Source organism: Monodon monoceros, unplaced genomic scaffold (assembly GCF_005190385.1).
Source record: "Monodon monoceros isolate NGI ecotype Baffin Bay Population unplaced genomic scaffold, NGI_Narwhal_1 Super_Scaffold_21, whole genome shotgun sequence".
Taxonomy (NCBI): Eukaryota; Metazoa; Chordata; class Mammalia; order Artiodactyla; family Monodontidae; genus Monodon; species Monodon monoceros.
In genome coordinates this window covers 37,582,477-37,594,484 of record NW_021703778.1, presented here as the reverse complement: position 1 = coordinate 37,594,484, position 12,008 = coordinate 37,582,477, and the positions used below count along the sequence as shown (strand labels likewise).

Sequence of the window (12,008 nt, the reverse complement as noted above, 5' to 3'; positions counted from 1 at the left end):
GCCCTGGCCAGCAGCAGCCAGGGGTTGTGTGTGGACTGTCCAGGGTGGCCAGTCCAGGACCATGAAGGGGAAAAGGGGTCAGGACCCTCTCTGTGCCCTACCCAGCTCACCTCTGGGCCCCAGGATGGTTGCACCCAGCTCCTCCAGGCGAAGCTCTGGGCCCTTCCTGTTGAGTGGACTCCCTGGGAGGGCCCCCATCCTCTGGCTCCCCTTACTGATCCTATTCCTGGAGGGCAGAAGTGGGAGCCTGTACCCCTCCCCAGCCCAGCTACCTCCTGGGCCCAGGAGGGGAAGAGAGGCCACCAGGGTCACTGTGACCCCAGGATGTCAGTCTGGCAGAATTCTGAGGCCAGCAGCTGAACTTAGAGGGTGCAGGGCAGCTGGGGGAACCGAGGGCCACCTTGGAGGCTGAGAACCAGGAGGTCTGGGCCCATCCCCTCAGCACACTCACCCCAGCAAGAACTCTTGATTCAGAGCCCATAGTCCCTGCCTGCTCTCCCCCAAGGGCCGGCCAGGGCAACGCAGGTGAGGGCACCCTGAGACCCCAGTGGGATCCTCCTCCTGCCCAGCCGGGGCCCTGAGCCGGTCCTTGTCAGGTGGGCCGTGGGTCCCACTCACCTGCGTGGGTGCAGGATCCGTCGGGGTGGCTCCTCCTCCCCCCCCTCCTCCTCTTCCTCTGATGCAGCTGAAGAGCCACTTCCCAGCCTCTCTCCCTCTGCCAGCAACTTGGCTCCAGCCTCCCCGCCATTTGTCACTTGCTAGGGGAATGCCAGGTTTCAGGATAGGAAGCTTCTAGGGCATTCTCCATCAGCCATCTCCCACCACCAAGTCTTTGCTCCCACCTACACCCACCTTGCATGCTCCTCACACCTCTACCTCTTCCAGCCCTACTTACCTTCAGGATCTAGCTCAAATGACACCTCTGGGAAGCCTTTCCAGTCTCAAGTCAGAGCAGGAGCTTCCTCCCTCTTCCCTCGCTCCTTCCTCTTCTCCCCCTCTTCTCTTCCCCCTCTCCACCCCTGCTCCGGCTCCCATAGCAAACCTGGCACTCCTCGGGGGACAACTGGTCCTTTCTGTCTCGTATACAGGTCATCTGCACCAAGTTTTATCTCACCAACAATGCCCTGCTAGAGTAGGGGGGCTGCATAACAGGCTTCTGCCAAACCCACGTCCTCCCTCTCCTCAGTCCCTCAGGCCTTTAGAGCTGAGATGACCCAGAGCTCTCAGGCAGATGCAGGAGCAGCCTTTGTCCAAAAGGCCCCAAGTGACAGAACTAGAAACAAGAGACCAGGCTTGAGGAGCAGATTAGAGCTCAGGAAAGAGTGAACTTGCAAAGAAACGTGTCCAAACATGGAGAGGGTGTGGCCTCGGAGGTGATGAGCTCCCCACCCCTGGAGGTATGTGAGCTTTCCACTCCATACTGGAAGCCAGAAGCCCCTCTATAACCTCCTCACTCTGAGCGATCCCAGGTACTCCAGGGATGCTCAACGGCACCAGATCCTTCTGAGAAGCCCTACCCAAATTTTGGCCACTCCTCTAGGAACACCAGAAAGGGGCATCTCATAGCTGGTCCCATGAAAGCATGGGGTGAGGGACACATTCCCCAGCATCACCTTCCCCTGCCAGAGCCTGCCCAGGTCAACAGGCCCAGCAGACACGCCACCTCCTCACCTCTCCCCAATTCTCAGGGCCAACTTCATCTCCAGGAAGGCAGGCAGGGGGCACCATGCCCAGCACATGGGTGTGGGCACCCCCCAGGGGGGCTGTGTGAGGCCGGGGCATAAAGGACTCAGGAGGAAAGTCCTGCAAGAGCCCTGGGGCCCCCCAGCCAGGCCGCACCAGCTCCAGCCGCAGCCGCAGCTCTGCCATCTCCTCCTGCTGCTCACGAAGACGGTCGCTCTGCAAGACACGGTCCAAGTGCTGATGGGGCAACGTGGATGTGCGAAAGGTGGGGTGCAGGGATGCTGAGAGGCAGAAGCGCAGGAAACTGAAGAGCACGCCTGAGGCCACCCTGCCCTCTCTGTGCTAAAATGGAGGAGGGCTAAATACCTCTGACCACCTCTTGGTGTCCCTCCCACGCGCACACACTGCATCAGTTCCGGTTCAAACTCACCCACCCTGCCACATCCTATCCCTCCCTCCATATCCATGCCATTCACTGCCACCAGAGGGCGCCAGGAGCAATGCTGACCCCGTTACCCTGGGACAAAAGGAAAAGCCCAGCTCTGGAGTCTCGTTCTGCTACCCCTCCAGTCCCACTTCCTATCCATCCTCATGACCATCCTGCACACCCACCCGCACCAATGTGTTCCTCACCTCCACACTTTTGCTCATACTGCGCACCCCGTATCTCTACCCATCCTGCCAGAACCCGCCCCCCCCCCCACACACACAGCTAACTTCCTCTCATCCTGACAGGCTCAGCTCAGTTTCACCTCCCAGCAGAAGTGCCCCCCACCACCACTGTGGAAGGGGGTGCCCCACCTGCAGCTTGTACTGCTCCATGGCGTCCTCCAGCGCAGCCAGAAAGTCTCGGTTCTCCTCCTCCAGCCGGGCCACCTGGCTCTGCAGGGCCAGCAGCTGCAGTGCCCCCTCATCTTCCTATGGGGCCGGGAGAGAAGCTTCAGAGGCAGGAGCTGTCAAGACAAGCCTGCCTGTCCCTGAGATACCTCAGCCCTCTCCCTGCCCTGCCAGAGGTTCCCCTAGCCGGGCTTGCTACTCTGCTCCAAGCCCCGCCTGCAACAGGGGCTCGAGACCCCACCTGGCCTGCAGTCCCCTCCACAAGCCATTGGGCCAGCTCTTGTAATTATTAATCATATTTTCATTAACAATAACATCACTATTATTAGGAACAACTAGCCTTCACCTGCACTTGTGACACCTTCAGTCCTTACATCACCAGGAGGTAGATACTAATGCTATCCCTATTTTATAGATAGAGACCCTGAGGATTGGAAAGTCATCAAGGTCACCAGCAGAAGTGCCTCTGAATCCCGAATGTGCTCTGCTAATGAGCAAGGGACAGGGACACAGCTAGCTGTATGAAGACTTTCTTCCTTTCCCATCCCCTCCCCACCCCTAGGCCACACCTGACCCTTGGCCACCTTTCGTCCGCCGGGTCCCTGCATGGCCTGCTCCTCGGCGGAGGCACTCTCGATGCCGCTGTCGGGCCCGGAGGCAGAGCTTACGGCGCTGCGCTCACCCTCGACGGCGCACAGCCAGTCGCGCACCTTGCGGGCGGCGGCGCCAGGCAGCCCGGGCTCGGCCTGTAGCTCGCGCAGGAGGCTGTAAGCGGCGTCGGTGCGGGCCCGGTAGCGAGCGCACTCGGCGCCAAGGCGGGCGGCGGCCGCGTTGGAGGCGGCGGTGGGGCCCAGGGCGCGTCGGCCCCGGTGGATGATGCGCGTCTCCGAGCGGTGTCTAGGCGGCCCCCGCGGGCCAGCGGCTGCCTCCTCGGGCGCCCGCTCGGCCTCAGGCCGCCAGTTGACAGTGGCGCAGTTGCGGATGTTCTGGGCACGGCTGGCGTAGTTCAGGGTGTTGAGAGTCTCGTCAAAGTCCGAGGAGGAAGGGCTGACGCAGGCGATCATCACTGTCTTGGCATTCCCGCCCAGGGAGTCTCTGAGGATCCTGAGGGCGCCAGGCAAGACGCGTTAGGGGCCCCAACGTGCCAGGTCCAGACCCCAAACCGGGTCCGATCCTCGGCTTGCTTCCCCATGGGCCGGATACCTCGAACCGCCTGATGGGGACCCATCTCCTAGTCGCCTCCCCCCAACCCCAGAGGCCAGACAGTAGCTAGAACAGACTAGCGCGGCTCTTGGGGCCCCTTCTCTGGCCAGCGGCCAGCGGCGGCTCACCGGGTGATCTTGGAGTCCCGGTAGGGGATGTGGCTGCCACGGCGCTGGGGGTCACCCAGGGCGCTGATGACGTTGCCCAGCGCCAAGAGGCTGCTGTTGATCTGGATGCTCTCCTTGAGCCGCTCGCCTGTGCTGCCCGTCTTGAGCACCCTCTCTGAGCCCGCCAAGTCCACGAAGTGGAACTTGGAGATGAGCAGCTGGCCCGCGGCAGGTCGGGGGAGGCGGCTGGGGGCGCGCCCCCGCTGCTCCAGGGTCACGGTGAACACAGTGTGTGAGCGGCTGGAGAGGCGGTTGAGGTGTGTGGCCCCCGTGTGCCGTGCTGCATTGCCCATCTCCAGGAGGCTCAGCACCTCATCCAGGCCCTCCACGTCCACCTCCTTCACTCCACACAGCACTGCGGGCACAGAAGGCCATGAGCCCAGGGCAGGGGCAGCCTGAGACTGACAGCCAGGAGAGCAGGCAGAGCACGGCTGGTCCTCTAAAGCTCTTCCTGACTCAGGGGTCCCTTCCCCATGCCCAGGGGGTCCTGCCCATACTGGCTGGGGCTTGAGGGGGCTCCAGCTTCCCCACGCTTACCTCAATGCCTATCACTCTGGGCACACCAATGTATACTGAACTCAGTAGGGACGGGAAGCGAAAGCAAAACTTTCCAAAGCTTGGTTTCCCAGTTAGGAGGTACCCCCACCAGATAGGTAAGGCACCCTAAGCAGGTAAAGCCTCCCCAAGCCAGGTATCCCACTCCCAGCCAGTGGAAGACCCAGGAGTTCCTCACCAACATTCCCACGATCATCTTCCCGAAGCTGGATGTCACGGCTGGCGGTGCCCACCTCCAGCAGGTCTCGGAACTCCTCCTTGTACACTTCCAGGTAGGACACGTGCACCAGACAGTCAAGAAGGTCATTCTCATCAATCAGCTTAAAGGCCTCAGCCATGGCCCGTGGGATGATGCCCTGCTCGTCCTCGTGAAGAGAGGCTGAGGAGACACCGCAGGGCCTCCTGCCACCATGCTTTCAGCTGGATGTGACACCCACAAGGCCCAGAAGCTCCTAGCAGCAGCTGGAGGATGGGGCTCCAGTGTGGAGAAGGCAGCAGCAGAGGCCAGGATGGGCTGGGCAGCCTGAGCCAGGCCATGCCCCAGGGTGGTCAGGCAGAATTTCAGAGTTGGAAGCAACCTCTCAAGGTTCAACCAATCCCTTTCATGATGTAAGCATCCCCTCCACTACATCCCTGCCAGGCGGTCAGATACCCTTTGCTTGATTACTCCTGGAGACTCATTACCATAGTCTATGCTCAGTTATCTAAAGGACCTCCTGAATTTATCCCAAGGAAGTAATAAGAGGATATTCAGAACATATTCTTCCTCATAACTCAATAAAAATGTAAACATCCTAAGTGTCCATCCTAACATCCAAAAAGGGGATCTGGTTAAATAAGTTACCTTATACTCACAATGGCATGCCAGGCAGCCATTAAAATTTTTGATTGAAGAATATTTAATGATACAGAGAAATGTTCATGATATACTGTTAAGAAAATAAAACAGGATACAAAAGAATGGGTACACTATAATACCATTTTTTAACGTATATTAATTTTCACCCAAAAAGACTGAAATGCTAACAGGGTGAGTGATTTCTGAAAGGCAATTATCAAGTAATTTTTATTTTGTGTATGTGTTTTCTGTATTTTCCTAATTTTCCACAACAAACATGTACACTTTTAAAACCTAGGATAAAGCAGTTCATGCTCTTTAAAAGGGGGAAGTTCCTTCAGTTGGCCCAAAGCATCTCTCCCAAAACTCTGCTCCACAGCCTCATGGAACCAGCCTGCTTCCCTGCTATGCAGCGGCCAAAGCATATCTCTTCCAGGACAGTTCCCCTTCCAACCACTCTGACTAGAACATGGATTCCTGACCCCCAGCAGCCATCCTAACAACCTCCAGAGACAAGCCAACTTCCCGTGCCCTTCCTCCCCGTGAGGTCCCCACAGCCAGACAGCATGGTCCCATCTCTATGGAGTTGAGAAGGTCACTCACCTCCGAGGACTCTTCCTGCCTGCCCGACCCAGCCCACTGACACAGCTGGTCCCACTCCGGGCTGCAGATCTGTTTAGGAAACCTGCCCCTCCCCCCTCCCCCAGCATCCTCATCTTCAACAGAGAATGGCAGCAAGAGGGCAGGGGCAGAAATTCAGGAGACACTGAGGACCCTCAACAAGGGCAGGGGGCCTCAAGCAGGGTCACTCACCCACACTGGCCTCCCCCATGGTGTACGTCTTCCCGGAGCCTGTCTGACCGTAGGCAAAGACGGTGGCATTGAAGCCCTCAAAAAAAGCCTCGAGGAGGGGTTGCACGCAGGCCTGGTACACAGCCTCCTGCCCGGTGTCCTCGTCCAGCACTACGTGGAAGCCAAAGTGGCGGTCCCGGCCCAAAGTGACCCGGCCGTGCCCCGGCTCCACCCTCAGGCAGCTCTGGTGCCCGTGCAGCAGCTCCTTGGGCAGCAATGGGCGGACTCGAAGGGCCACCCTCACTGGGGCCTCCTCAGCCCCTGGCAGCCTCTGGGCCTCCAGCCCCATGTTGAGGGAAGGCTGTTCCCTGCCCTGCGAAGAGAGGAAGAGGCCCCTGCCATCAGCACCTGGACTCACTTTGCAGATGACCTGGAGCCAGATCCTGCAGCTCCCGACCTTGCAGGGATTAAAAGGGAGGGTGGTCAAAACTCAGAACATCCTCCGTGCCCCAACCTAATGCCCAGATGCTGCAAGGGCCACGATAAAATCCTGCACAGTAACATTTCATGGTTCCCATCACTGGCAAAATAAGGCCCTAACTCCTCCACCTAACATCCAAGGGTTTCTGTGTTCCAGCTGCATCCTTCCCCTGGGACCCTATCTCCTAGAAGGAAGACACACAGACACACACACAAGCAGCACCACATCAGGGATCTCTTTTCCCTAACACCCATTGGGTTTTCCATAGTCTCTGCCTTTGTCATCTCACATCCCCTGCTCCACCTTCTTAAAAAGAGTCAGCACAGGACAGGAATAAAGATGCAGACGTAGAGAACGGACTTGAGGACACAGGGAGGCGGAAGGAGGAGCTGGGATGAAGTGAGAGAGTGGCATGGACATATATACATTGCCAAATGTAAAAAGCCAGTGGGAAGCAGCCGCATAGGACAGGGAGATCAGCTCAGTGCTTTGTGACCACCTGGAGGGGTGGGATAGGGAGGGTGGGAGGGAGGGAGACGCAAGAGGGAGGAGATATGGGGATATATGTACACATATAGCTGATTCACTTTGTTATACAGCAGAAACTAACACACCATTGTAAAGCAATTATACTCCAATAAAGATGTTAAAAAAAAAAAAGCAGGGCTTCCCTGGTGGCGCAGTGGTTGAGAGTCCGCCTGCCGATGCAGGGGACATGGGTTCGTGCCCCGGTCCGGGAAGATCCCACATGCCACGGAGCGGCTGGGCCCGTGAGCCATGGCCGCTGGGCCTGCGCGTCCGGAGCCTGTGCTCCGCAACGGAGAGGCCACAACAGTGAGAGGCCCGCGTACCGCTTGAGACCAAGCCCTCACCATCAAATACTGCCATTCCCATCTTCTAAATATCAAGTACACCTGCTTCTTTCCATCCTATTACCAAAGCCCTGATCCTGCCCACCGACACCTCGACGGAATGACATTTACCAGCCTCCTCACTGGCCTCAGCCTCCCTGCACCTTCCTATGCAGCAACCGGGGCATTTTTCAGAAATGCAAATGCGCTCACATCACTCTCCTATTTAAACTCCCCCCAAAAGAGACTCCCTAATGCTCTTGAGATTCAAAACCTTAACAGGAAAAAAAAACTTTTAATGGGCCCTGCCTACCTTGACTACTTACCCCCTATACCCCACCTTTCTCCACCTGCAGCACACTCAGTGTTGCCCAAGACTCCTCATCCCTCCAGGCTTAGGCTGGTCCCACCTTCAGGGAGCCAGGGAGGGGCCTCTGCTCTGTGCCCCCACCACTACACACACACACACACACACACACACACACACACACACGCACACACACACGCACACACACACACAATGCCCTGTGGTTCTCCCATCAGCCACTGACCACTCCCTTCCCTTGCAAAAGACAGATTACCCGTCGTCCCCCCCCCCACGTCCCAATCTGGGAGCTGGGAGGCAGGGACCCTCCTGTCCCCCTTCGTGCTGCATCTTCAGCACCCAGCACAAGGTCCGACGCTTAGTAGCTGCCCAATAGTGATGAATAATCTTCACCCATGGCACCTTCCCCATCTCCTTCCTCCCTTCTCTTATCGCAGTCCTCACCACTCCCTACCCCCACCCCCAGGTCACAGCACTTTATTTTTCACTACTTAACGTCTCTCAGCAGCTGTAACGGTTCGTTCGTTCATTCAATCATCAGCGCCTGCTGGGTGCCCGGCCCTGGGGCCACAGCGGTAACTGCCACGCGATACTGTGGGCGCCTTCGCGCACCCCTCACCCAAAGCTTTTCCAGCCCCGTGCAGTCTCGGCTTCTCCGCACCCCGGCTCGAGGCACAGTGCTCCGCGCACCGAAGGCGCCCAGACAACACCGGGGCGGTCGGGCGCCCGGGGTAGGGCAACCGGAGTCAGAAGCGCCAGGCACGGGATAGGAGCTCGCGGAAAGTTCGGAGAAGTGATTACAAATGCGAATCCAACTCTCGCAGCGTGGGCGCTAGCTCCACCTGGCCAGGCCCAGAAGGCCGGCCTCAGGCCCCCGACTTAGGAAAGGGGAGACTCCCACCCGCCCAGACACGGACCTCCAGGAGACTGGTAAGCAAGGATGGGGGAGGTCCCCGTGCTCGGTCAGGGCTCCCCAGGCATGCCGACACCGTGCCACCCGGTCCAGGCCTGCTCAGGGAGGGGGCAAGCGCGCGCCTCCTCCCTCCCACCCCGGTCCTCGACCGCCACCCCTCCCCGGCCCACACCCACCTGCTCCGGTGTGAGTGTAGTCCCCGCCGCGAGACAGTCAGGCTCTGAGCCCCAGCGCGGCGCGCGCGGATGCCGTCACCGGGACCCCCGCCCACCAAAACATCCCGCCCCTCATCCGCAACTCCGCCCACCTGGGCGCTCGGGGGCGGTGGCGCGGGCTGCGCGGCGCCGCGGAGTCTGTCGGCAGACGGGGCGGGGCGGGGACAGGAGGGGCGGGGGATTGGGCGTGGCCTGGGCTGAAGTGCGGGGCCCCTCACCCCTGGGCCCCCAGCACCGCGTGGGGGCCCCCAGCAGCGCCCGGAGTCGCGAGCACTATTCGCCGAATTCTGGGGACACAGCGACCAACGAGGCCGCCCGGACTCTCCGAGCTGGAGAAGCCCACCAGCTCCTGGAGCGGGGAGCCTAAGTTTTATAATGCAAGTTGTAACAAGTGAGAGAATGAAAACTTACTAGGAGACATTTTCGTTCCGGGAGGGGAGGGTGGATTTTCTAACCCTGAGACTCCGGTTAAAGTGGCCTAAAAATCAACTACTCTTGGTTCGTTAGTTCGTTTGTTCATTCAAGTGCAGACCTTCCCTCCTTCCCGCCATTGCTACCCTTCTATCGCAGAACTCCCCACGCCCCGTCAAAGGTCAGCAAAGCCTCCACCCCTTTTTTTATCTGATTTCACTACCCCTTCTAAAGCTGAGAAGGATTCATCCCCCCTGAGATATTCGGGGTTGGGATGGGGGCCCACTCCCGGCGGTGTGGCCGAGGCCCTGGCTGCATGCACCCTGGGCGCTCACACCAAGCAGTGGGTGGATGGATGAAACCACGAGGGGGCTCCTATTCAGGCCTTCTAGCATTCTGGGCAGAGAGCAGGATGGCTGCTGCCCCCTGCTGGGGGCAGCCTCACCCCAGGGCAGGCCCTGACAAAGTCTGGCCTCACAGTTCTGGCTTGTAAGCCCCCAGGTGGGAATGGGCATGGGATCCACTGGCCCACTGGTGGATTACACTGCCACCCAGCCTTGAGTTCCTGGATGGACAACTGCCCCTAGAAGAGGCCACTGGGAGTTGGGGGCTGCTGTAGAGTTCTTAGCCAACCTCTCCGGTTGGGGAGGCAATTATGTGTGTTAACAGCCAGTGGAAATCCTGCAGAGGTATTCATCCTGCATCTACCTGGGCAGGTGCTGACCAGGAAACTGCCCCCAAACATCTCTTCCAGCATGCCCCCCACCATCCACCCCATCGCTCAAGCCATCTTTGACTCCTCTGTTCTCCTATCTACCACCAAGCCCTGATTCCCCCTCCTCAGTAGCTTCCAGTCCAGGCAAGTCTCTTCATCCTCCACAACCTTGCTGCCCAAGCCACCACTATCTCTTGCCTGGGCCACTGCAAAGCCTTATCACTGGTCCCCCTTCTGCCCTAGTAATGCATGCCAATTTTTAAAAAAATGTTTTTAAAAAGCACGAAAGTACAGAAGGAGACAGGTAAGCGTAGTCATGTTTTGGAGGGTACCCTTCCAACTATTACTCTCCATGTTGCTTAGTCCTCTCAGGCTGCTATAACAAAATGCCACAGACTGGGTTCCTCATAAACAACAAATATTTATTTCTCACAGTTCTGAGGGCTGGGAAGTCCAAGATCCTGGTGATGGCAGATTCAGTGTCAGGTGAGGCCCCAGTTCCTAGATGGCCATCTTTTTACAGTGTCCCACATGGCAGATGGGACAAGCTAGCTCTCTGGGGTCTCTTTTATAAGGGCACTGATCTCAATCATGAGAGCTCCGCCCTCATGACCTAATCACCTCCCAAAGGCGAGCCTTCAAATACTATCACACTGGGGGTTAGAATTTCAACATATGAATTTGGGAGACACAAACATTCAGACTATAGCACTACGATATACAAGCATGTTCATACATATATAATATATACAAATATGTTATACATATTATAACTTGTCTTACTAAACTGTGAGGTCCTTGAATGGAGTGTGCTTTATTTATCTCCAAGTCTCTCTCCCTTGGCCCAAGACCTGGCATAGTCACCCCATGAAGGTTTTTGGTCAAGTTATTTTAGAAAGAAAGGAAAAACTGTCTTTGCATTAACAGAAATATGGATGTGGATCAATATGGCTCATATTTTCATTTTGTAGGCACAAACGACAGAGTGGTATGTAGAACATCTTTGGAGAATGAGGAAGTATCCTCATGATGGCATCTCCTTACGTCAAGCCTCCAAACTGGATACCAGACGATCCTGTCCTCGGTTCAGAGTCCTTTCTCCGCTCGTCCCTGTTTTCACTCTCCGCCCAAAACCAGCAGAAACTTGCATCTCCCTACATACAAAAATGCTTCCTCAGTTTTAAGACGCTCATTTTAACGTTTCTGAAATTGAGTTGCATCTTGTAGTCATTGCCAAGGGAAACTTGGCACCAGGAGAGATGATATAGGAATGTCCACATGCTGCCGGAAAGAGATGGTCTCTTCACCTCTGTGACCTCTGATGGATTGGTTGCATTGGGAGCATCACGCATGGTTGAATTTTAATGAAAATCTAGAAACATCTTTGCGACTTCAAATGTCATTAGAAAAATCAAACTTTGAGGTAGTAACGAAACAATTTATTATATATACAGAAGATTGCCTGTCACAAACAGGCATTATAATTAAAGGCTGTAGAAACTGCCAAGGCTCTTAGATCTATAGGAAATCCTCAGCCTCAAGGAGCAGAAACCACACTTTGAAGTGGCTTGAACAATAGGCCATTTGTTATCTCGGTGAACAGAGAGACCAGAGGGAGGAGGGCTCTGGGGCAGGTTGAGTCAGTGAAAAGGGACGTGGCTTTTCCATTTCTCCCCTCTGCCATCACCATCAACCATAAAACACCCAGAGGGGGAAGAGAGCATTGTGTCACGCAGCACTGTCTTTGGATCAAGGGAACTTTTCCTAGGAGACCTACCATCAGCTTTCCCTCACATCATGGCTGAGGCCTGTCCACCCCTGAAGTCATCACTGACAAGGAGACAGAATAACTATGGTTGGCTTGGAATATGCACATGAGATGAATATGCATGGATGTTGGGAAGTGTGATGGTTAATTTTATGTGTCAACTTGACTGGGCTGTGGGGTGCCCAAATATTTGGTCAAACATTATTCTGAATGTTTCTGTGAGGGTGTTTTTGGATGAGATTAACATATGTTTG

At 56.4% G+C, this 12,008-nt stretch overlaps 1 protein-coding gene across 1 annotated transcript in view; it reads right to left on the bottom strand.

The window, feature by feature from the left end:
* KIF7 (kinesin family member 7) overlaps positions 1-8,872 on the bottom strand; it is a 21,027-nt gene extending 12,155 nt beyond the window's left edge. Inside the window, exons 1-9 of the mRNA XM_029237070.1 lie at positions 8,822-8,872; positions 6,097-6,448; positions 4,624-4,824; positions 3,852-4,245; positions 3,105-3,624; positions 2,485-2,601; positions 1,672-1,899; positions 619-758; positions 111-226 (exon numbers count right to left, since the gene is read on the bottom strand). Coding sequence (XP_029092903.1) covers positions 111-226; positions 619-758; positions 1,672-1,899; positions 2,485-2,601; positions 3,105-3,624; positions 3,852-4,245; positions 4,624-4,824; positions 6,097-6,424 — 2,044 coding nt within the window. The 5' untranslated portion in view covers positions 6,425-6,448; positions 8,822-8,872. The remainder of the gene's footprint in view (positions 1-110; positions 227-618; positions 759-1,671; positions 1,900-2,484; positions 2,602-3,104; positions 3,625-3,851; positions 4,246-4,623; positions 4,825-6,096; positions 6,449-8,821) is intronic.
* Between the last annotated feature and the right edge of the window lie 3,136 nt (positions 8,873-12,008).